This window comes from Rhyacophila brunnea, unplaced genomic scaffold (assembly GCF_057557595.1).
Source record: "Rhyacophila brunnea isolate RB1 unplaced genomic scaffold, BYU_Rbru_1.0 scaffold_1, whole genome shotgun sequence".
NCBI lineage: Eukaryota > Metazoa > Arthropoda > Insecta > Trichoptera > Rhyacophilidae > Rhyacophila > Rhyacophila brunnea.
Genome location: NW_028232751.1, coordinates 25944181 through 25971560, shown reverse-complemented (window position 1 = coordinate 25971560; position 27380 = coordinate 25944181). Strand labels below are relative to the sequence as shown.

The 27380-nt window shown below is 34.4% G+C and overlaps 1 protein-coding gene across 1 annotated transcript; it reads right to left on the bottom strand.

Annotated features, from left to right (window-relative positions):
* Positions 1 to 26344, bottom strand: pins (G-protein-signaling modulator pins). The gene is made up of 10 exons (XM_085942484.1): positions 26121 to 26344; positions 25650 to 25879; positions 21641 to 21919; positions 14995 to 15234; positions 12164 to 12428; positions 10656 to 10856; positions 9859 to 10121; positions 8540 to 8729; positions 4523 to 4666; positions 1 to 1393 (listed from the first exon to the last, which is right to left on the bottom strand). The coding sequence occupies exons 1-10, from the start codon at positions 26163 to 26165 to the stop codon at positions 1337 to 1339; spliced, it is 1914 nt and encodes a 637-aa protein (XP_085798610.1). The 5' UTR covers positions 26166 to 26344; the 3' UTR covers positions 1 to 1336.
* Positions 26345 to 27380: the final 1036 nt, after the last annotated feature.

The following is a 27380-nucleotide window of genomic DNA, read 5'->3' as shown; positions in this document are numbered from 1 at the left end:
CAATTCTCAGAAAATTATTCAAATATTTATTATGTATCTACTGTTTCAACGTGGTTTCTGATATGAAATACATACCACACTGACATAACTAGGCCATGTAATATTTCTAAGTGCAGGTGTGCAACTTGTCCATGGCGGAATGATTTTCAGTCGATTTTGCAAATTAAATAATTGAAAATTATAGTTGATGTTGGTCCAAGGTTCAGCGCGCATGAACAATTAATCAATAGAATGACCGTACTCAGCCGATAGTAACATGGGCCGGTTTTCTATCTAGAGATTAACTTCGGCATGTATAAAGAATTAATTAATCGGCCAATACGTTACGGTTTGAATCCAGGATCTGGCAAATTCACATGTTATTCAGTGTGTGTTCCGGCCCAGACTACGGACCTAATAGATTGAGCGAGTGGCTAACATCCACTTTTAAATTTAAAAAAAAAAAAATTGTTAATACAACCTCCAAGGACCATAATATCTTTAGAATCGAAACAATATATAGTTTTTTTTAAATATTACGATTTTAGACATATTATACTACGTGTGTCACCATTATGAGGTTACTCCGTCAATTGAACATAATGCACTCGGCCAGTTAAGATTGGTCAGAAATCTGTGAAAGTACACAGGTATTAGAATCAGCCGATTTTTGAATCGTTTGTGCGTGCATTTCCATATAATGCCACGGTTTTAACTATCTGATTGTTGATTGGCCAGTTAATTAATTGTTTATCCTTAGCCGAAAAAATATTAATATGGTTCTGTTTCATGAATTAGGTACCGAAAATAAACATTTTGTTATTTTTACTTTTGTATTAATATTTTCGAAGAACTTTTTATAGGATGAGCTTATGCGTTAATAAAAAAGATGCATTGTTAATCAATTCTCAATTCAAAAATAATATCATATTATATGGACACATGTACAATCATGCACTTACTTCTTTACATTTACACTGATAAAGATTTAAAATTTTGGGAAGTATTATTCAGTTTTCTGTTGGAATATCCAAAGATAACTGTTTTTTTCTAAATTCATTTGAAAGAAATAATAAGTTCTTATATAAAAAACAATTCGAGTGTGCTGCTTTGTTAAAATATATACAGATACGGTTATACAAAATAAAAGTCCTGAATAAATTAATTACTGATAATAGAGAATAAAAAACATATAAGAAAAATGCATATAATATCATTAGAGCCATCATAATGTGGAAGAATTGATTGCCGACAGAATGAAAAATGAAAAGCAACACTTCAAGTTCAATAAGATCAGACATCTGTGACTTAAAGTTTGCTGTCGAACCTGCTTTATTACGTTGTAACAATACTAAATTTACTTTTTGTTGGAAGGAGTTTTACTGCTATTCAATCGATTTTCACGGAGTGGAACCTAAAAAAAAAGATGTTACAAGTTAATAGGCAGAGTAATGGAACTTCAAATTTGCAGGAGTATGTCTTGGTACTGAATATGAAAATGTGTAAAAACAAAAATGTAATCTAGTTTTAAAACGCATGTGGGTACAATAGCATATTCAATCAAAGATCTACAATTTTATTATAATCCAGTCATGGTAATTTTAGTTGGTCTAGGGCAGGGGAGGGCAAACTGCGGCCCGCAGGCCGCATGTGGCCCGCCGGGTATTTTTTTGCGGCCCCCGATCATTAATTGTACTTCTGATTACGAATACCTTTTTTATAATTCTTTAAAAAATATTAACAATAAATTAAAATTTGAAGAATTTGTTGTTTCGTAAATGTATTGTCTCAGGACGTCTTCCTTGCGCCTCGTCTTACACTATGTAAGCACTATTTTCTACGTTGAACATCGTGACACATTTAAATACTTTTAACTCCGCGTTGCAAGGAAAAAAAATATATGCCCATGATATGGTAAAAAGTTTGAATGGATTTCAATTAAAACACAAGTTATTCCTTAGACAAATATCGAATAACAACATGGACCACTTTCCAACTTTGAAGTTGCTGAATATACCAGAATATAAATTTGAAGAGTATGGTAAAATTATTAAAGCTCTGAATGACGATTTTTCACAAAGATTTGGTGACTTCCGAAACATTGAGACAAGTTTAGCAATAGTACGCGATTCATTTTCAATAGATATTGATAGTTTACCGACAAAGCTACAATTTGAGATTATTGATCTGCAGTGTGACACTGATTTAAGAGAATTGCATCGCGTGAAGAAATCTCCAAATTTTACAATGCCCTTAATTCAGACAAATTCGACCAACTTAAAGATTATGCAAAAAATGTTCGTTATTTTTGGATCTACCTATATCTATATGTGAACAAACATTTTCGATCATGAACCTCAACAAAATTCTTTATTTTCAAAATAGTGTATATCTAAAAATGGTATTTTACTTGCGGCCCGCCGCTCATTTCGAATTCTTGAATTTGGCCCTCCATCCAAAAAGTTTGCCCCCCCCTGGTCTAGGGGTATGAACCCGCGGCTCATCAAAAAATGCATGTTGTTTTTTTTAATTATTATATTTTATTAATATATAATTATTATTTTAATATTTTTAATTAACTATTCAAAAAACAACTACTCCTTGTAAAAACAACCTACACTCTGTGGAGGCCCATATGCCCCGATTAGGTTTGAACATGGTAAATTTAGTTATTTAGTTGTATTTCATGGTACCTATTCCTTTTACAATAGAACCTCGATTATCGAGACTGACTATTGGGGATGGAGATAGTTCAGTTAATCCGCATAATCAAGGTTCTACTGTATTCAAATTAATACCTCATGCAATGATAATTTTTACAATAAATGTTTTACATGTAAATAATTCCCCTAATGTTTCTATGCATGTACAGTAGTCTCACACTGTGCACATCATGTAGAGTTGGGTTACTGAGAAATTTTCCAGATTTTCCATCCCGAATCTCGAGAATTGAAATTTTTAACATTTCAGGAAATCCCAGATCTCGGGATTCGCGATTTCTTTATTATCAAATATTAATTGAAAAAACGGTTTTCTATATCAAAAAAGTGGACAGAAACACAAAACGTTGAAAGACTGATCGGGGCATTTAACACAATTAAGCCAACGTCGATTCAAAATGGGCGCAAATTTTGCAAAATCAGGGAATTTTCTGTCTCAAAAGCGTATGTGATTGACAGTTTGTATTTTTTTTAAATTCTATTTTAATAAGTATGTAATGTTTTGAATTATTTTTGTTTTCCTACATCTATTTTGTTTGTCTTCTTATATAAATAAAAAAAATATTATATTTTTTTGGAATTTGTCTGTTTTAACACTGATTTTAGGATTTTTACAGATTTTTTAAAATCTCCCGATATCTCGAGAATTCTTTTCTGGAAATCCCGAATCTCGAGAATTCAAAATTTCATCATTTCGGGAAATCCCGAATCTCGAGATTGAGATTTTCTCGGGAAATACCCAACTCTATGCACAAGCATAAGTACTACTGTTGCCATCTTTGAAAACAGTGGCCAATTATTTTGTTTCAGCCATTAAAAATAATCTATGAGATGCACAGTAAATTAAAAAGTACTGACACATCATCACTTTAATAAATTCAAAATTAAAATTCAAAATCTGCTCTCTACATCTTTCCCAATACAAATGTGTATTTTTTAATTTTCTTTTAACTTTTATTTGAAACATTTTTCAATATTGTTAGCAGTTGAGATGTGGCTGAAAAGCTAAAATTAATACACCAATTTCTAAGATGGCGGTCATAGCACAGATTTTTTTCAATGTTAGGGGTAATTATTTTCAGGTAAAATTCCATTACAACCGGACTAATATGGCAGACACAATGATTTTAAACATTTGAATCGCCTTCCGGTCACATAATCAATTGAAAAAATGTGTTTGTTTTTCTTACTGTATTCGCCTCTAAGCTCATACAGTAAAACCTCGTTAGTAAGAACACTGATAATTCGAAATTCGCCGTAATTCAAAATTTTCCCGAAAAAAAAATCCCTTGAACATTATTTTCATATAAAACCATACCTTTAATTCGAAATGATTTCAGAGTCCCTGGCATACAAAAATATTCAATAAATCGTAATAAAGTACACTATTTCAAGAGCCAGTCATTGAAAATAGTGACAGACTTTTCTTAAAAAATCAAAAATTACTTATTTTAAGAAGGTAATGAAAATAATCCTGACACATGACCCAATTCGGTAGGCACATCTATGATCGGAAACAAAATTAATGAATATCAAAAAAAAATTTTTCTTCAAAATTTTTATATTTTTACCCCATACATTTCATAATTCGTAATTCGAATTTTTTTTCGATTTTCGGTCCCATGGAATTCGTATTAACGAGGTTTTACTGTATTATGCAAGCAATCATTTTCAAACATGATCCACAGCAAGAGTAAATTGAGAAGCCAAATAACAAATGAGAACTTGGAATTTATGCCTAGACTCCGCGAGAGACAGATAGGTATTCAACATAACTAAGGCTATGAATTGACTGTAGATATTACAGATTATCTATGACTTACGGTAGCTCTCTGGTCTTCCATTCGCCCACCCTGAACCCTGACAATGAGTGAAAAGAAGTCTTCATCTGGAACAGTGACACCTCTTTGAGAAGTTTTCACATTGGGACGAGGAAGTTCTGATCGTTGATCTTCAAGTCTTGAACCCTGCAAAGATATAATGCATTTTTACTTATCATATCTAACCAGCGGCGGCTGGTCTAACATCATACAAGTGCACTGCACTGCTTACATTGCTATGAAACATCGTTTAAAATCGTAAATCATATTTTTTCTTCATAGGTTTTTAATATTATCGCTCACTTATTGTAATGCAAACCATAAACCGATGTGCCTACATTCCCAATCGACGATAATACAGGCACTATGGACCGTATACGTCATCATCACTGAAGTCGTTCGCGCCCCGGCAATATATTTTATTTAATTAAAATGAACCCAAAGCTTAGTATTAACTAAAGCCATTATAAAACAACTTAAGCCTTGCTAATCGTTTATGCCATGCGTAAGTTCGAGAATATCGTGCGCCGACCAGGTAAAATGACATCATATTGTTCTAAGTAGGAAGCAATTACATATTTGAATTATGGTTTGTTATTATAGACGCTGCGACTTCTGTTCATGCTCAAATTATGTTTAGTATCATATTTAGCAATCTCGTATGTAAAAGGCCTGTTAAACTAAATACAATAGAATTCATTATTTTCAAAATTTAAAATGGGCAAGAAATATAATTGAATGTCGGTAAGATATTTTGATTTATGTGTACTGCAAATTAAATCAGTGAAGATAAAAATAATTTTTGTACCTACCGCATTTCTGGAAAATTAATATTTCATTATCCTGTGTGTTGACTGAACGCGAAATGATGTTGGTTATTTATAATAGGTATAGAAAATTATTAATTCATGAATTCTAGTGATAAGCTAATAAATCTTAATACTCTTTCACAAAGTGCAGTTTCATAATAATCATTATTCATACAGTGTACAAATTGCTAAAGATAATGTACTTATATAGAATAAGATGGGTTACGTTGAAAGAGGTATTTATCTACTATAAGAGATGCAATCGTTTCTTAAAACAAATCCAATAAAGATTTAAGTAACTCGCAACATGTTTTATTAAAAATATAAAATATACAGGTAATTTCTCAAATGTCAATAACGTTTTGTCAAATCAAAAATAACGCCGAATTGATTTCATTTTTCAATAAGGTAGGTTTCCAGCGCACCCTCAAAAATTACAATCCAAAAAATCACCGGCCGCCACTGTATCTAACAATAATTTCTTACATTCCATATTGACATGATTACTAATTATATAGAAATGTTTTTATAGAAGCATTGTAAGTTATTGAACTGGCGATCACATGGTAGAACCACATAATAATGGTTTCAAAACGAAGTTTCTTAGCCGATAGCCATGTCAGTTGTAACATCATTATCAAGATTATATGAATAAACGGTTTGTCCTCGCTTATATAATACTAATGTGTACACAGCTTTGCTAGGGGGTTTTCCTTGGTGTTTGTCAATTTTTATTGTTCTATACTACTACTTTGTCGAATGTCAAATCGTCTAATGAAATAATACCCCATTGACACGTGCATGGATTTACTGCAGACAGTACGTATTATCGCGATAACCAAAAAAATGCGTGTGTAAACACGTATTATCGTGCAAATTGCAAGTGCTGGTAAAAAAATTAACTACAACACGCTGACTCATTTTGAGGTTAATCAATTTTCACAACCGGTCAAATACAGTAAAACCTCGTTAATACGAATTCCATGGGACCGACTATCGAAAAAAAATCCGAATTACGAATTGTGGAATGTATACGGAAAAAATATTAAAATTTAAAAAAAAAAAAAAAAAAAAAATTATTTTCATCAATATCGTTTACGATCATAGATGTACCTACCAAATTTCCGGTGCCGTGTGTGTTATTCGATTATTACGATTTATTGAAAATTTTTATATGCCAGGACTCTGATATAATTTCGAATTACGAAATTTGAATTAAAGGTATGATTTTATATGAAAATAATGTTCAAGGGACTTTTTTTCGCGAAAATTTCGAATTACGGCGAATTTCAAATTATCCGTGTTTTTATTAACGAGGTTCTACTGTAGTACCATAAAATGACGACACCGCGTCTCGCTTCTTCTTCGGCCATATCCACCCCTTAGTCGGAGCATATGGACACCACGCGGCGCCTCCAAGAATCCCTGTCCCTCGCCAGTCTTCTTGCTTCATTCCAGGTCAAACCAGCATCTCATAGCTCCGCCATATACACTCTATAGATAGTATTTAGAGGGCTTTCCAGGACGCCGGAATCCAGTCGGCTTGAAGAACAGGCAAGTCAGGTTGAGGTTTTCTTCTGGCATCCGCAGCACGTAGCCGAGCCAGGTCCAACGTCGCCTCTTCACTCTCAGCGTAATGAGAGGCTACTTCGTGCGTTCCCTTATCTTCTCGTTGCTCCTACCGCACACCGCACACCCAGTATCCGTCGCAAACATCTGTTTTCGAAGCTCAGTATACAGTTGCCCTGAGCCTTCGTAAGGTGCCATAATTCGCTACCGTAAAGTAGCACCGTCAGAGTACAATCGTGAGTTCCAGACACTCCGCATCGAGTTGAATATTGTTCCAGCCATTCTCATTCGGATAGAGCTCTCTCTGCAAAATGCCATCTTCGGTGATGTGTGCTGCCAGGTATTTCAAGCTATTGACGCTCTCGATGTTTTGCCCGTCGCTAATCAGAGAGAAATCTCGATCAGGACAGGTGCTATTACACAAAACATTGGTTTTCTTCACGTTGGTTTGAAAAAGAAGATGAGTTGTCATGCAACCTGTCGATTGTCTCTTGAATGCCCTCGATTGAGTTGCGTTTCGCTTACTCTTGAAAACAGTCTAAAATACATACTATTGGTGCAAGTAAATCCATACACGTGTACAGGCGCTATAAGGCTCCGTTATTAATTGTTTTTTGTCTTTTAAATAATATTGTTGGGAGTATTATTTTGTGTTCAAATTCTTATTTAAGTATTTATTTTGAATTGTAATATAGGTACATATATATTGTATTAATATTAGGTTTATAAATACATCGGGAGTTCTGTTTACATTCTCATATTTAATATTGTATTTGTTATCAATAAATATCATCACTCTTAGTATGATGTCAACATATTATTCGACTATTGTACGACAATATCTTCTTGGCTACGTGAATGAATGTGCTTTTGTCGACTAAATGGGAGGAGCTTGTTAGTTTATAATGGAAGTGCGGTTAAAAATGGGAGGAGCATATTAGTTCACAGTTTTAACACGTTTTAACAAGTGGAAAACACTTTATAATTAAATATAAGTGAAATAACTGTTCACTTTACTGATATAGTTCTCCAAAACTTTTCACGCGATAACTTTAGCTGTCGTGCGATCATGGACAAAAATATAACTCTTACGCTATCATAAATGTAATCTAAATCGATGCTGTCTATTCATTATAAATGCCTTGAGTCTTGGAGATGATCGTCCCAATATTTCTTTCTGCTGATGACTCTGTAGGTGAACACTGTGAACCTTTGATATCTTCCATTTTCCAGAAAGATGCCTGTCTCCATTGCAAGATTAATTAAACAAGTGAACATTTTTTAACAAAGTCAATATACCCCCCTTAAATATTGTGTAGGGACATTATTTGGTCCCTAAGAGCGAGTATTATTTTTTAATACACCTAAACCACCCAGATTCGGAATATTACTTGCATAGACAAATGTTAAGTGACCAAAAGAATTTGGGATTGTCTTAAATCATAAAGTAGGTTTTGGATGAAGTCAGACAACTTGATGCACACTTTAATCTTATCAATCATGTTACGTCTTGGAATGAATGGGAATATTTTGATTTTTTTCATTTATTTGAACCATAATTTAATTATAGTGAAAACTTAATAATCAGTAGATATAACATGTGGGAATCTAACCTAACCAATTTATGTGTTATGATATTTACCTGAACTCTCGCAAGCATATCCAAAAAGTCATCATCAGTTTTCTGATTTTGCTTCGGAGGTTTTGGTGGGCTCAACAAGCCTGGCAGGACATGATTCGATTTTTTAGGAGGATGTAATGAAGCTCTCTGCGAGTCAATCCTTTCAGATTGAAGATCCAGTATCAGTTCCAGCATTGCTTCACTATTTGTGCTGAAAAAATATTGAGAATGATATTTATTACATGTGTATAAAGCTTAGACAGGTAAGCCTTTCATAATCCTTAAATTTAGTGTATCACAGTAATTTAATATTTTGTAAGTTGGCGTATTAAAGCGTGTTTATAGCCATTCTATGTACAATAATCGATGTGGTCTATCCTTACTCAGGCTACATTTGCATTCAAATGTTTAGTGAAATGTAATTAGATCATCCATTCCTGACAGATGAAAGTTGTCTGGTTTATCTTGGCAATAGATGCACTTTTAGTAACTGATCGAATTGACTGAATCTAAAGTCTATTTGCAGTTTTAGACAGATACAGGTGAAATGGTGTAAAATCTGCTACAAATGAATCATCAGTGCAAAATGACTTGCATCTAATTTAAATGTTAGTCCATTTTTTCATTTTCACTTTAATATATTTAGGCTTCTGAACATGCAAAAAAATGGATGATTTAGTGATTTTATGTTTTGGTCCCCTAAACACCATTTGTAATAAATACGGTTCTACCACTAATATAGCATAGCTGCAATTTTAAGCAATGTATATAGTGTAAAGCATAGTTTCTTAACCGGTGGTTCGCGGACCACTGGTGGTCCGCAAAAATTTTCTGCAGTTCAAAAATAGTTAGTATCCATTTTTAAAAGCTTATATTAAATTTCAAGTAATATCTTTCAGAACTCGTGCACCTACAAGGGTTCACAATGAATTTACAAGTCATTTCCGGAATGAATGACACTATTATTGTATACAGTCATAAATTGTTTCATAGAAGAACGGGGGAGAAGAACGGGGGCGTGGTTTACCTAGAAACCCAACATTTGAAGTGGGGTTGTATTATATTTTGACAATTGTTTCAAAAATAGTGTAAATATAAATATTTATTATTTTATTCCAATGTTGATGGTCCGCAAAACATTTTTTTGTGGTCCGCGGATGTAAAAAAAGTTAAGAAACATTGGTGTAAAGGACAGAAGCAGGGGTCGGGTTAAATTAATGTACATTAAAAAGTGGGGGGCTTTGTAGTCCAGCAAATCGTCACTAAGCCGTCTACGGTCATGATATAATGGCAAGGCTATATGTATTTTTCTCAGGCAGAATTATAATAATTAATCTTACCTGACATTGTGTTTGTTATCATTGCTAGCAGAGCGCTGTAGCTTCGGTTGCTTAATGGGATGCTTTCTGAGCTGATTTTCTTTACCAGCCTGAGATAAAGTTGCCCGCTGGTCGTCCATTCGCTCCGATTGACAACGGGTGAGCAAGTCGAAGAAAGACTCCGCAGGACCATCTTCAGATTGCACCTCGAGGATTTTCTTGCATAAGGGCTGCTTCGATGCATTCATGCTGGTACCATGGCCAGGTTTTGAATCAGGAGTGAGCTAGAAGGCCATAAAATTAATATTTTTTTAACAATCGATTACAATCCTTATACATTTTATTCAACAACATCGGTCTATAATTTTTATTAATCATTGAAATTATTAATTTAATTTAATAAAATGCTAATTGGCCTGAATCCGATGGATGTCTAGCGTCATATTTTTTTTACAATGTTTTCTAATCCATACATAATATATTTCTGAGATGTTCCTAAATTATGTATGTACAATTAATATTATGTAATGATCTATAATTTAAATGATAGAAATAAGTGGTAATAATATCTCTATTTTCATTATGCTTATATTTATTGCAATAAACTCTCTGTCAGCTAATTATAAATGGGTTTCTTATTTTAAAACAAAATATGATGGAAAAAATAATGCACCACAAACATTGAATTGTGAAATTTGATTTTTGAACTCAGTATTTTGAAACAGACAGCTCATACTGTCTTATATATAAAAACTGACTATTTGAAGATGTTTTCTTTAATCAAGATAACTTGGCAAGTAAATAGTAAATGATGATACCTGTAACAGGCTGAGTTGTTCCATTGATTGCCGTCTCACTCTTAAAGCCATCATCGGGTCACAAGTAACCCCTGAATTTATGCCATCAAATTCATTTCCCATCTCACTCTCGGTGGGTGAATCTAATGGCGGTAATCCTAGCACCTTACGGAGATCACACATATTGAGCTGAGCGGTGGCCACACCAAGTGAATCACCTAACTGTAGATAACATACAGACACAATTAAACTGATGTGTTCAGTTGTTTGATATTGTAAAAATAGAGGACAAGCAAATGCCAATAAAATTTAGGAATATTCATTCATATCAGCGCTACAACCAAATGTGGGTTTTGACCACCACCGGAAAACGTCTTCATTCTCCTCTCTTTACATGTGAGACAACAGGAGCATCTTTGTAATTATTTTCCATTGCAACAAACACAACAAAACGGAGTAAGATTACAGAAACAAGCCGGATTTGTTTCATGGTAGACGTTATTGATGTTTTGCATATCGCGTAAACCATTTTAAATTAGAAAGGTTTTTTACTATTATTATAAATTTTAAAATACTAGGGACAGAAAGCAAACAGACATGTCTGATTGTCGCCTATTGAATAGTCTGAGTTCCGACGCAATTTCTTTTGATTTCCTAATAATTGTTTTTACGGGACGATGCTGTTAGCCGCATTCACAACCTTCCTCCATTGTCGAGGTTTAGGATTGGCAATAAAATATGTATTGACATGCTATAACCGGCGGCAGAGAAAATGTACATTATGGTAGGAAATAATCATGAGCGTATTTCAATAATGGAATTATCAATGTATGGATTAATCTAGTCAAACCATGCAGATATACCCAGCTGAAAATTTATGAATTAGTTACAGATGAGTTGAAAAATGTAGATCACTTTTATAGGGAAAAAACAACAAGGCTTTGAGACTTGGTTTGAACGACTTTGTGTATTTCATGTATCTCACGCCTCAGACTATTTTAATAAAATTAAGTTATTATACATTCAAAGTTCTAATTTTAGATATTTAATTTTTAAAAAAACGTAAATAAATATTAAAGCGAGTGCCAATGTCTGGACAATGTATGATAAAACTCCGATAAATCAAAATCAATGGGACCCAATATAGAAAAAAAAAATCTATTATGAAATACACAATGTATGGCAAATAAACAGTAAAACTTTTTTCTGGCAGTTTACTAACATTGTTTCCATTTCTGATACAATTTCATTCAGATTAGTGTCAGTAGTAATCATTATGGTTCAGTCATCAAAATTAGTGGAAATCGCTATAAATATATTTTATGAAATTTAGCAATTTAGATTTACAGCAACTTTACAATTAACTGTGTCCGTATTAACGGGGTTTTACTGTACATTTTATCAATAGCTCACCAAGTTAAAGATAGAAGATAAAAACATAATTAGTGGACTAACTCTTATAGTTACATTAATTCCGTGTACATATTATATCATACTGTAAATTGAGTTAATATTTTATTATTCCATACCTCTTTAGATATCTCATAATGTTTCTGAGCAAAATACAACGCCTTCTCGTGATTGCCTAAGGCAGCATGCGCATTCCCGAGAGACCAGCTCGCTCGGCCCTCTCCCACCCGGTCTCCGAGCTGCTGTGCTGAAGCCAGATGCCTCACATGGTACTGCACGGCGGCAGAATATTCTCTCAATAAAGTGTAAGTGTTCCCCAGTGAATAACATGCCTGAGCTTCAACTGCCACATCTTCCAGTTCTTGGGCTAGAACTAATGTGCGTCTGTAATCATAATACAATGATATGAAGTAGTTTTAAATCTGATTTTATTATATCTTATTGTCCTCAATAGAACGTGATGTTTTTTACATAAAATATTTTTCTATAAAAAGCATTCAACCTCTAAGACCATAACATATTTAAGAGGTTCAGTTCTAATTCTTAGAAGCATTTGCATGCTTTTTTACATAAAGCACTTTTGATTCTTAATTGAGAGAGGGAAACTGAGCAGTCAGCATAAAACATTATTTTGCATGGCGGAATTCAGTGTTAATGGTGTCTGAGCAGTTAATACACAGGACAGTAATGTGAATCGCAATGTGCATGAGTGAGTTGTTGATACTTTCTGATGACATTTGAAGGTCATTAATTTTTCGTAATGCTGTTTTTACTCCACCAGTGATTTAGGTGTACCCCAGTGATGCCATCTTTTTCTATGCTGATAGTACAAAGGCGTAAAAATTATAGTATTTCTGTAAAAAATATAGTACAGGAACATTTTTCATCTTGAATCATTTAAAATTATAGTATTTTGGCATATCTGACGTAAAATTATAGTATTTAACATTTTAGCAGAATCAAAATTATAGTATTGTACTATAATTATAGTACGGTTGGCAACACTGGTGTACCCATAAAAAAGTTTCACTTAAAACCGTATGAGCAGTGGGTATATTTTATAAATCCTCAATCACTAAAATAATGTGGTAACAAATTTAAAAAAAAATCTGTCACTTTCTAATTTCATTGTTAGCGTTTGTCATTATGAGTCATGCTTTTATTTTGTGACATAAATAAAATCATCCAAAACAGGAAGTTTAAATTCTGTTTTGGTTTAATTGAAAACAAAACCACAAATAAATCGTCACACTACCAGCGACTTCCAAGCTGGGGAGGCCGCAAAAAGTTCAACAGATATGTAACCACTGATTTGCAGTTTGTAAGTGCATAGTTCATAAAACGGCCGCTAGTTCTAAACTACAGAAAAAAATAGTCCTTTAAATGTTAGGTTGTTTGCAAAACTGCCATACTACTATTGTGAAATGCGCTGGCTATCTCGTGCAAAAGTGATTCGAAGGATGTTTAAACTCAAAGATGAGATTGTAATTTTTCTTGATGAAAATTAGAACAAAGAAGCAAATTTGTTTAGGAACGATAACTTTATTGTTAAACTTCCCTATATTTAGTTGAAATTTATCATCTTATCATTAGCTGCAATGATATTCAAATATCGATCCCATTTAGTGGTAGAAAAAGAGCTACGAATAGCACTCTCAACTCCTCAATGACACTTACGTTTGATAAACTTTGTGCTTATAAACAAGCACATCCGTCGCAATAAAAACAAATTAATTTAAAAATGAATATAATATTATGTATTATAATAAACCTTATTTTGGCAATTATGTTTTTTTTATTTTTTGTATTAATACTTTTTTTATTATTTAAAATTGTGTCTGTACTATTTTATGAAATAAAGAGGGGGAAGCGCCATGATTAGATATTTTTATAGGGGAGCTAAACACTGGCACACAAGTTAGTTTTCTGAAATGTTTATTTTCGCAATTTATATATTTATTTTGAATATTATCGATATGCCATAGAAAAGAAAACGTGTTGTACTATCATTAAAAGACAAAGTCGATATGAAGAATGCTTTGAAAAGAGGTGACTCGGGACGTTTTTTGTCTAATTTTTGTTGTCTCAACTATCTTGGATTTAAAAAAAAACGTTAAGAAATTACACAATTTACGAATTGTATAATGTTCGAGGATGGCAGCTTTGAGCGGAAAGTTACAAAGTACCTAAAGTACTATTCTTGAACTCAAAAATAAATCAAACTGATTTATTATTTATACAAAATAATATTTATACATAAAAATACATAGTTTTCGATTTAAATTAAATTTAGCGTAGAGAAATATATTTATTCAGTGTCGCTACTGGACAATAAACATACCGTTTACTGCTGTTCTTCGCTGCCGAAAAATCATTCTCATCATTAGAAATACGACACTGACGCCGAAGCACGTCTCTCATATCGAACCCGAAGTGGCGCCATGTATGTACAAGTGGCGTGCGGTTCATTGCAACGCAATTTTTTGATAAATATGTACATACGTACTCATCACTAGAAATACGACACTGACGCCGAAGCGCGTCTCTCATATCGAACCCGAAGTGGTGCCATGTATGTACAAGTGGCTTGCGGTCCATTGCAACGCAATTTTTTGATAATTATGTACATACGTACGTATTTTTATTAATTTTAGTTTTTTTAAACCGTGTTAAAGCAAAATGATCAGTGTAAATAAAGAATAATCAGTACTTTTTTTAAACCGTGTTATTTTGAAACAGAGGATCGGGTGTATATCTAATTATGTTATGTATCTATGCAGTCAAAACAGACAAGATTTTAATTTTAATATACTGTCATAATATCTTTCAAACTAGTACATACAGTAAAGCAATGTGACAGCACAAGACATAATGGAATTTATTTATTAGCACAATAAGGTAAAGGTTAACCACTTGTGTATAAAAAGAACACAAAACAAGAAAAACTTACTTATAATGTTCTGCTGCATTCTCAAACTGGCCGAGGAAAATGTGAGAATTTCCAAGGTTACTGTTGGCTCGTCTTTCAGCAGCTTTGTCTCCATATTGTCTAGCAATCTGGAGGCGTTCGGTATGATATTTTATGGCTTGACTGAAGTCACCGAGCAAGTAGCAAGTGTTGCCTAAGTTCCCACACGCTCTGCCGCACGCTGGCTTGTCGCCCAGCTCACTCATCAATGTCAAGTTCTCTCTGCAAAGAAATAATAAAGAAATTATGCTAAATTCAGCAACTGCGAAACACTTATATGGGTATTCTATCTGGTCACCACTCTTACTCACCCATGATATATCGGTATACCCATAATATAGTCTGAAGCAGTGTTTCCCTAAGTATGGTATGCGTACCCCTGGGGTATGGGAAGAGTTTGGAGGGGGTACGCGCTGCACCGGGCTTTGGCTGTGCCTGGTGCAACAAGCATTAATACGACATCAATACAACATCCATGCTAGATGGTTTATCGCATGCGGAAAAAGAGCAATTAAGCAGTAAGATGCATGGTTGCTACATCAGTCCCGTGCATCATCGCTTTGGGACAACGAAGTGTGGCACTAAAATCTTTTCATTCTGACACGTTTATAGCGTCATGGAAGGCGGCCGTGCACAAACCGCGGCTGCATATACATGGCGGGTGGAGATGGGGAAAATCAAATCATTGTTGGAAATAGCTTCAGACGGATTCTTGAAAAATAAATATAAGGAGTGTACTTTAAGATCATTCTGGTTGCAAATGCAACATGTGAATCCAGTTTTAACAGAGAAAGTCCTGAAATACATCTTGCCTTTTCCAACTTCCTATCTATGTGACGTTGCTTCTTCAGCATTTGTAGACGTTAATTCAAAAAAAAGAAACAGGTTTTTGGATGTGGACCGCATCTCAGATTAAAATTAACAACCAGGGAACCAAATTATGATGATCTGTCTCAACATAAACAATTTCATCCTTCTCATTGATGATAATAAATGTTATTTATAATATAACTTTTATTTATATTTTATTATGAATGAATTTTATTTTTCGTTTATTATTCTTTTGTTTATGTATTGAATTGCTGTCGCAGTTACTGCGTTTTTACTGATTCATCGACTTATAAAGAAAAAAAAACAAAAATCTAAAAAGTTTTACGTTAAAAATATATATATATGAAAGTTAACTTGATTTTTCCCTTCTGTATGATCCCATCAAGAACTCAATCTTCTTTTTCAGATCCGCTATGGGGCGGTTCATTTCCCGGCTTATATTTATCTATGCATCTTCCCAAAGCCCCTTATTCGTGTATTCTGAACATTGCGAGTCCCAAAGCTGTCTGTAGTTACCTTATAATTGTATCAGCTTGAAACATTGATATTTATCCATAATGCGAGCGAGTGAGGCAAAATAATATCGTCCTGAGTGCGCACGGCAATTGTACCGAGGCACCTTTGAGCATCGACAAAAACCGACAATGCTTAGATCGGCCACGGCAACGCTCAGGCAAGGCGGCGCTTGTGTTTTCCTCGGGCGAATTGCGTACTGACTGAATGAGCATTTGCCTTGCGAGGCTGCTCGCTCAGTCAGTAAACGGCTATTGAATGCTAGTTTATGCCAGTCGTTAATTGCTTTTCATATTATTTAATTACCTATGTTACATAAATCAAAATGGCGAACAAAACTGACGTTAATAATAACATTAATGCCGTGAATATAATTACAAATATTCGCTTTCCATCTGTATATAAGTATACGTTAAAAATGGTGCTAGTCATCTAAAAAATTATTTGACACTTATGACGATGGCGGCGCGGTTTACATCGGCCTGTAGTGTGGGTCCCAAGCTCGAATCCTGGGTCTGACAAGTAGGTACACATGTTGTTTTTTAATTTGTGAATGAGTCAGAGTATGGACCTAATAAGTTGAGCATTGGCTGACATCCATTTGCTCCACCTATCAGGTCCATACCATGGTCCAAACACACATCGAAAAAGATGTGAATTTACGAGACCTGGGGAAGCCTGGATCCATGGACAATTAAACATCGAAGTTGAAGTGTCGACACATGGAATATAAACATTGAGTGTTTATTACCTTTTTTGTTTATGTCTCGTGATTCAGCCGCTTAAAAATGAGCTTGTTACTAATTAAAAAAATGGTATAGGTACAAAAAATACCGAATGGTGTTACGTCTGCCATCTCTGTAACCCCAAAATATTTTTTTTCAAAATTAAACATGTGGTTTTTCTATCTTGGCAACACTGCCAATCTTGACAGCTCCCTTATCATTTTTTGATGACACACATGTTATTTTGACACTGCAGAAACTTTTAATCTGAGTATGAAACTATTCGACTTATTTAATTAAAAATATATTCTAGTTATTTCGTAAGGTACTGAAATAATGTGTTTTGGTTGGATTCTAGAATAGTCTTCTAGCATGGATTATGTTCACCCCACAACTTAAGGAATAGAAACAAATGTTTTTTCAATGGCTTTTTCTGTTCACCCCATCTTGCGGGGTGAACAGCAACAACAACCTAAAAAATTAAAATAAATGCTTACGCTCAGAATGTTTTGCATATTCTTTGCTAAGCTTGATGGTTGGACCAAGACCCGAGTTTTGGTTAACCTTTTAGAAGCCCAGCTGAAAGTACTAGGTATACTCTCCAGGGCCCAGGAATTAAATATATTATAAAAAAATTAAAATTTCATGCACTTTCATATATGAGACCTCAATTGAAGTTTGGTGAAAAAGTTTTTCATATACAATTTCGTGAAAAATCTGTAAATTTTCAGATATGGTAGGGTTATCACAACACTGCATTTACAAGAATTAGTTTTAAAAAGATTATATTTTAGTATTTTTAAAAATAAATTTTATAGTATTTTTGTACTACTGTACTTTTTGTATACTGATAGCACTAAATTACACTAAACACATTAAAATCACTAAAAATTTTCTTGTGTATGGAAAATTTCGAAGCACGGTTCAAAACATACAAACAAAATGCGCGCGGCTCAAACATATCCGATTTCCACTCAAATGTCGGTCTTTCAGTGGATTCCGATGTGGTATGTTGACTTTCATCGACTTCGAAAGTTTCTTCAAGTTCAACATCCGAATCATCACTTCCATCGTATTCAGATTCAACTGTTTTGATAAGGTTATGGATTTCACCAAAATCGTCAATTTCATTCATTTTGGTTCATAAAATTTGTAAAACTAAACTCGTAAATAAAACGCAAGCAAACAACGCAAATTGAATCCGAAATACAAATAAAACATAGTCACAACACTTGGTCTTTCATCAATTTCTATCTAAAAACATCGAAAATCTTTAAAGCATAACTCGTAAATATAACACTTTTTTATATGCAAATTGTATGTGAAGTATAAATAAAAACACTTGGTCAGTCAACAGAAATTAAATTTCAATATAAAGACATTGAAAACAGTTCAATTATAACGCAAATCTGAATAAGAAAATTAGCATTTCGACTTTACTAGTTGATAACGCGGCGTCAATTAATCGCCACTCGCGTCACTATTGACTCGTACCTACAGTACAAGGAATCCCAGTGTACAGGGGAACTTTGAGGTAACCGTGATTTGGCCTCTTGGGAAATTCCCTTATTCTCGCGATGTATAAGCCTTACAAAAGTTTTTTGCTTACAAGGTTTGATCATAGATGTAGTTATACGTTTTAAAATTGAAAAAATTAATATTTGACTCATAAACGCGACGTATATGATGACGTATTCGTTACGTTACGGGCAGCTAAAAGGTTAAGTTGCAAGTTTTTATTTGTTTGAATATATGGCCTAGGTTAGTCGACAAATCCGGAAAGTGTTGCTATTCACCCCATTTGATGGTACAGTGAAACCCCGATTCTACGATTTTCAAGGGACCCTAGAAAAAAAACGATAAATGCGAGATATATAATTTTTTTTTTTTTAAAAAAAACTTATTTTCTCCTGGATTTTATCGACGTCGAATTATTTTCTGTTTCTCAGCTAGAGTTTTAGTTTTCTTCATGGGGGCATTTTAGTTCTGACTTATAAAAATTCATGATACGGGATGCGAGGCAAGCCTGAGCGTCGACCGACCTGTGCAAACAAAGCGACGCGTCTGAAAGGTCTGTAAGGCCCCGTCCAGGGTGGACGCGTTAGGCGTAACGTTGAGAGGCGAGCGCAACTCAAATGTATAAACATATAACCAAAAAATGACATTGTCTACAAACATTTCACACACAGTTATACATTTTAGCTGCGCACGCCGCTTAAACACTCCGCCAAACGCGTCCACCCTGGACGGTACCTAATAGTCTGTAATCATAAACAATTCTACGAAAGCGAAATGATAAATATTCAACAAAAACGGTCAATCGGGATAATATTTGTGATGGGACCATAATATTTAAATGATAGATCGAGGAAAACGATAAATCGGGGAACGGTTAATGCGGGATTATTTAACATTATTCTTATGGATGTTTGGCGGGACTTTCAAAAATGAATGATCCATACGGGACAACGATTTATGCGAGAACAGTAGATCGGGGTTCCACTGTACCAATGTTTGCGTTGTAAACGCCCATGGTGGCCGCGCGGCATAAGCGTTGGACTATAAAGCCGTGGGTCCCAGGTTCGAATCCTGGATCTGGCAAGTACACATATTGTTTTTCAATTTGTGTGTGTCAGGGTATGGACCTAATAGGTTGAGCAAGTGGCTGACATCCATTTCTCGTAAAAAACAAAATCTGTCAATACAAACCTCCACTCTGTGGAGGCCCATATGATCCTATCAGGATCGGACATGGTCGAAGGAAAAAAAATATTTGCAAGTGAATTTGTGCATGTGCAAGTTTACAAACAATTGAAGATCTTATGTTGCAGGAAGGTGTACGTAGATCTGTACTAGGCTTACCAACCTGATAAAATCCAGTCACGTATAATCAAGACATTTTTGTTTATAGGTAACAATATCTACAATACAAAGATATGAACTGTCGAATGCGAGACATTGATTGTATGGCTATGAAAAATAGAAATTCGACAATAGACATTGTTTTGTATTATAAAGCAGCAAAACCAAATTTAATGCGCACTGAGTCAATATCAAATTGTAAATGCGCATGCGCAGCAGATATATTGCAACAATGCCATGCATTTCCAAAATCACCACTAAAGGCCCCCATACATGGAAAGGCCAAACTGAACAAGCGAAACTGCTTCAGTGTGGACTGAACGGATGATTGGACATACACGACGCAATCGTGTCAGTTCTGATTGATTTATCGCAAGGAGTGAACACGCATATGGATGAAAGTAACTATTGTGTTACACCGCCTTAGCACTGATACAAGAGGGGAAAAAAACAATATCGGAGAAAAGTCCATAGGCTCTTCTTGGTTTTTCAGAAATATAAGTTCTTGTATAACAATTAGCTGTCGGTGTAATCGTCAAAATATTATTCAAAAGCAAATCATAATAATCGTTCCGCTTTCCTTTATTTTAGTAATCTTTTAATTTTATGAACCACAATGGTTCTTGTGTTTTAAATAACTCAATGAATTCTAATAAAGTCTTTGGAAAATGACGCCATTTTGTTAAACACATACAACGCAATCAATAGTATCACGTTGTAATGTTTTTTTATATTACAATATATATTTATATGACAAAATTTTATATAACAACGCACAAGTCGCACACGGCTGCTGCTCAAGCACAGACTGGAAGGGATTGGCCACACACAATCCGGTCTGGCGGATCCGTATGCACATGACCTCGAGGCCAAAATACCCACACATGGTACAGATTTCCATCAGGTCAGGCGAAACTGAAGGTAAAACTGTTCATATATGGGGGCCTTAAGACAAACTTATTTGAAAAAATCATATTAAATCTAATCATCTCACTGTTTATCATTTATTATATTTTTTTATACATGTATTTAATAGTGTATGTACCCAAGCGGTTGGGTGAAAAATAAATTAATACATAATACCCTCCGATTACGATTGAACATGGTAATTTACTTACAAAATCATAATTACTGCAGTTTTCAAAAATAATATGAGGTCTTTAAAAATAATTTATACAAAGTTTTGTGATTTTTTAAAATTTTTTAAAATAAATAATTAAATAATAAGTTAGTTTTATAAAATTTACCATTACAATTCCATTTCCCGGTACACAAGAAAAATTTTAAAATTCGCATTATCCTAATGAAAAATATCAGATTTGCACTTAAAAAAAAACTAAACAAGTCATAAGCCTGCTAACTTTTCTATATTAATTTTCTAAACGTCATGCAATTGAACCTTCAACTCATGAGCTTCTTGATTTCTAAATAAATGGATGTAGAACACCGTGTTTGTTTTAAAGTGAAGCATATAAAGCCTAACTATTCCACAGAAAGGAATGGCTGTAGACTATTCGCCCATCCCATTTACCCATCGCTCTGTGTCCAGGTACAATTTGTAAGTAAGTACATGCAGATTTAAACGAATTGTGTAACCTGAAACGCAGATCCATAGCTTTGGAAGCGGGTGTTTTGCCACTAATCCAGTGCGGATTCATTAATCCCACAGTATTAATAACATAACTAGAAAAACTTACTCGTAATATGCCACGGCTTGATTAAGACAGTCTCTGACTTCTTGTGGAAAATGTCCAGGATCATTCTGCCCAACTTTACCAAGCTGCTTGCCCTGGGCATGGTACACATTTCCGAGATTGTAAAGGGCGCGACCCTCGCTCAGTCTGTCGCCTAACTCCTTCGATATCTCCAGGTGACGTTTACAGCATGCCGCGGCTTCATTGAATTTTCCCATTACCTTCAATGTATTTCCAAGGTTACCGGAGGATTTAGCTTCACCTAGTTTATCACCCATTGTTCTATAATGAAAGAAAAAAAGATGTAGGTAATCTATATATATAAAACAGTTAAAAGGCAGTGGCGAAGAACGGTTGGACCGATTTTTATGATCTTTGATTTGTTGGATTTGTCTCTGCACCGAATAGCAAAATTATTAAAACATCGGAAAAAATCACGGGAAAAAAAATTATGAAGAAAATTCATTTTCTCATACATTTCATATGGAACGGCTTTTTTGATGATATCTCGAGAACTGATTGACTGATTTTGATGAATTTTTTTTGTTCGTCTCAGCCTCAAGAAGTTTCCTCACGCATTGGAAAAGTAAGAGAACCACAAAAAAAAAACATAATCCAAAACATTCAAGGCGCAATGGAACGTGGACTATTGCAATTCAGTGAAGTCCATCAAATACATCTGCAATACATACACCAAAGGCAGTGAAATGGCGGTTTTTGGCGTTCAAACTCCCAATACCAACGATGAAATCACGCACTATCAAGTTGGTCGATATGTGAGCTGCAATGAAGCGATTTGGTGTATTTTCTCATTCCCCATTCATGAACGTCATCCTACTACTGTACATTTCTCCAAGCAATTACTGATTATCGGTGATGGCCGTGTTCCTGTCGACGAATCGAACGGATTGATTTCGTTTCCGCTGAATTTTTTCAATTTCGTCTCAACGAAGGACGAACTCATCAACAAAGTGTTCCCGAACATCATTCCATACCACAAAAATTACAATTGGTTGAGTGAACAAGCAATTCTTGTGGCAAAGAACAAAGATGTGGATCATTTAAACTTCACAATTCAAAATCAAATCGTTGGTCCACTGCATTCCTTCAAATCAACCGACTGTGTAACAAACGAAGACGAAGCAACCAACTATCCAACTGAATTTTTAAACTCATTGGATCTGCCTGGCTTGCCACCACACAATTTACAACTGAAGGTTGGCTCGGTAGTCATCATGCTTCGAAATCTGAACCAACCAAAACTATGTAACGGAACGCGTTTGGTGGTGAGAAATCTCATGGGCAATGTTTTTCATGCAACGATAATCAAAGGAATGTTCAAAGGTGAGGAAGTTCTCATTCCGAGAATTCCGATGATCCCAATCAATATGCCATTTGAGTTTAAACGAATCCAATTTCCGATTCGTCTTCCATTCGCCATGACGATCAACAAATCACAAGGCCAATCTTTGAGTGTTTGTGGCCTGAATCTAGAAAATGAATGTTTCTTTCACGGTCAATTGTACGTAGCATATTCACATATCGGCAAACCATCCGCTTTGTTCGTTCTCGCACCTGACAATAAAACGAAAAATGTCGTATATCACGAGATGCTTCAATGAAGGGAATCGACCCGAGTGCAACCCATCCAGCAAATAGTTTAACAGAAAGTAGTGCAACAATGCTACGAGAATCATTTCGATTCGCTTCAATAAAGCAAATGCCTTGCTGAATTTTATTTTAAAAAAAAACCTACTAAAATACATTTTTTGTGAAAAATCATATAAAAAGTAATCCTGAGATTCCAAAATAATAAATCCCGGGACTTCAAAATCAAGAAACCGAAAGAGCCTTGAAATTGCAAATCCTAATTATTTAGTGCGCTTGTTAACTTATCCTCTCAGTGATTGCCAAACTATAGTATTCAAAAGGTAAGCGGTTGAACTTCTTCACGTAAAATATTTCAGTTTGCCAAATGTATGAAGTAATTATAGTAAATCTACTATAATATTGTTCCATGTACAATATGCAGCAAATATCTAGCTTAGTATCGTTTGACATGCGGCCTAAGAATATTATTAAATATTTATTTGACTTGATTTACTCAAACTCAAAACAGTTTAAAGACGGGTAACGGGCAGCAGAATCATAGACAGAAAGTGATTGGTTGTATAGCCTCCATAAGAGGTTTAACTTATTGGAGACAAGTTCGATTTTGCAGGATCACTTGAAAGATATACTGATTAATAAAATGTTATAAGCTAAGTAACTCATTTATTACTTATTAAATAAAAATAAGACCTTCGTATATTTTTAGGTATTGAATTATTCTATTGATTATTTATGTTTTCAGTTAACTATGTATATCAGTGGAATCAAGAAAATATGTAAAAAATACTTGTTTTTTGGTTTTGTTTTTTTTTTTATAACAATAATGACCAAAGACGTAAAAAGTCCATGACAGAACTAAATGATAAAAAAATGATATACTAAAACTAGAGCTAAATATAATACTCCTCAAGGCCAATTGACATATTTTACTCTCTAAAACAGTTCATACCTAACCAACAACCTATTGGAAGTCTCTACCCACTTCTTAAACTCGAGCTAATGCATTATAAAATATATGCTTATAGTAAGTACACACGCACGTTTTTGCTCGATGGTTTTACGCTGATTCCAACATGTCTCAACGTGTATATCATCTGACTCGATGGTTTTTTGTTCGACATTGAACAAAATTGTGCTATCCGAAAAAGATTTGGAGGTCTGTAATTCTTGTACGATGTAATTTGAGTGAGGGAGTGAGGGCGCACAGGCAAGGCTAGTATGGCCTCGCTCTCACTCTTGGTTGACGTTGTGGCGGTGCGACGGTGGCCTCACAGCGTCTTGTGTCGAGTTGCTCGACTGTGTGGACACAACAACGAGCATGCTTCCAAGTCAATATGCTCAATCGAGCAAAACCGTCGAGCAAGAACGTACATGGGTACTATGCTTAATATGCCCAGGTATATTTTTATATAATAATTGAGGATCTAAGGATTACATAAATACAAATGCACTGGTGGTCGAGTAGAGTTAAATAAACAATTGTAAATTCTACATAAGCAACTATTTTCAACATTTTATAAATAAGGTCTTGAAGCCGTTTCACGAAGAGATGCTGCATTTACACATAAATGAATGACAGAGACACTAGTGTGTCACATTTATTTATAGGTATATGCAGTGTCCAGAGCATGGGCCCCACATCCTTAAGCAGGCCCCCAGGCTAGGATCTTTTGCGGGCCCCTCTAGCTATCGCTAAGGATAAAGGCAAAGTGACGCTCTACGTTAGTGTTTTCCGAATGGTGTATGCGGTAAAATTAATGTGTACCTATATTTAGTGTGTTTGTATATTTTAATACATCCATTTGAATTATGGTGTTGTCGAGCATCGATATACAATTAAAATTGTATCGTACAACCATAATTTTAAATAATAACATTATCGAAGGAGAATAGCGCCTGACTTTTTTTACTATTAAAGCAAATTTGTGATGTGTGTTTATCTCATGTATCTGGTCGACTGGCCACGCCGAGCCCCTCCTGAGCCCGGGCCCTCAGGCTAGAGCCCTGTCAGCCCCCCCTTGTGGGGTCCATGGTCCAGAGACACCAGTGTCTCGTGTGAAACGGCTCCAATTCTCAAATGATCCATGAAGCGTTAAAACTCGTATGTCTAACTAAACTAGATATCATATTGATGTATTTCAAATTTGGAATGTCCAACATGACAAAAAATGTTACATATAAACAAATATCTCAAAATACACCTAAATATTTTATATATTATCATGTCGATGCATTAATAATCCATTGTTGGGAATACATTCTTTCAAAACAGTTGCATGTTAGAATACATGGTGATGTGAAAACTGCTAAAGTCAATTTTTAATTGTATGTAACTTGTACTCGTTTAATCCTCAGCACCTCAATTGTAATCCATCGACATAGTATATGATGATAATTATACCTTGCCAATGTCAAATCATGCTTGTGATATTGCATAGCCCTATTATAGTCTCCCAAATAGAAGTAAGCGTTTCCCAGCTGACTATAGATGGCACTGAGGGTACGTAAGTCATCGGTCCCCGCTTGGATCGCAGCCTGAAAGAATGCCACACCCGCACGGCAATCTCCAGCTTTACACAGCCGTTCACCCTCTAGCGCCAGTTCAAGACACATGGATCCTCCATCACAACTCTGAAAAGTTAACAACAATTATTAGTAATTGACTATCCACATCACAAAAGAACAATGATGTCATACATCCATTAGAAGAAACCATGACTCACATAGTTACTTTATACAGTAAAACTGTATTTCAATGGGTTACAAAGAGATGCAAGAGTATACATCGTTCGTTTCTGGCAGGCATTCAGCTTAGTTATTGTTATTGAATACATTTTTCATCTGACAGTTTAATGTTAACATAAAAAAATACCTGATTATCTCCTGTCAAGTTCTCTGCACTAGCGCTGAGCGACATTGTTTATTAGATTATGTATTGCTCGTACGCAACGTGGTAAACGATGTAATATCTAACTGGAATTGAATTTACATAAATAGGGATTTTTCATACCCTGACCACTCCACAAATTGCAATGGATATCAATAATAAGCACAAGTGTCGTTATTAATCTATTTGGTAAAAAAAATGGCATCCATAGACAACATAATAATAATGAAAAATTGAAAATATTATGGCTAGAAACCAGTGTTGCCATATTTTTGTCACCGAATTATAGTACGCGGTCCAAGAAATTACACTATTTTGGCAAAAATTATAGTACGCGTTGTCATAATATATTGAAAATGTATAGGTTTTCTCACCAAAAAAACGGAAAATACTTTTTAGAAATTCCGAAACCCCTTTTTATTTAGATTACTCTTCCAACCAAAAACTCATACCGACGAATTCAATATATTTTATTTTAAACCAAAGTCAAGGGCTTTTTTTACCAATTTTCTTTCCAGGTTCTCCAATTTTTTTATATTGCGAAATTAAAGTACTTTACACCAATAGTACGGAAATATAGAAATTGAGGTACTTTTTGCGTATTTTATCCGATATTCATAATTATTATAGTATTTTTGCCGTACTATGTTTTATATTGTACATAGTACGCAGACGAAAATATAGTATAAATACTATAACTATAGTACGGTTGACAACACTCCTAGAAACTAGAAAATCTTCTTGCTATACCTAAAAAATATATACTTTATGTTTGATTTACGGACTCGTGCAGGAATATAATAACCTTAACTAATATTTATGTCATATTTCATTCATTTCGGATTTTAAATGTAATAACTAATAATTTTACAAACCAGTAAAATGTACGATTTTAGGCTAGTTGTCAATATTATCAACTTGGAAACTGCCATGGTAAATAAGTCTTCATACTACAAAGTAATAAGTTGCAAAACATTATTTTCAAAAGACTGAAAATATCATATTTTGTGTTTATCAGCATTTTGTTAGTCCTTAAGCAATATAATATAATTAATTTACTCTGATACACGCTTTTCTCGAGAATATTATTGGTTATTCCGTTGCCGTTATTATACACTAATACTAAAATCGCCAAAATGAAAAATACCTATGTACCTATTACCTAGGTATCGTGTTTTTGTAAATAAGTATCAGTGTTATCATTAATGATTATAATAAATATACCTACATACCTAATCATTCACA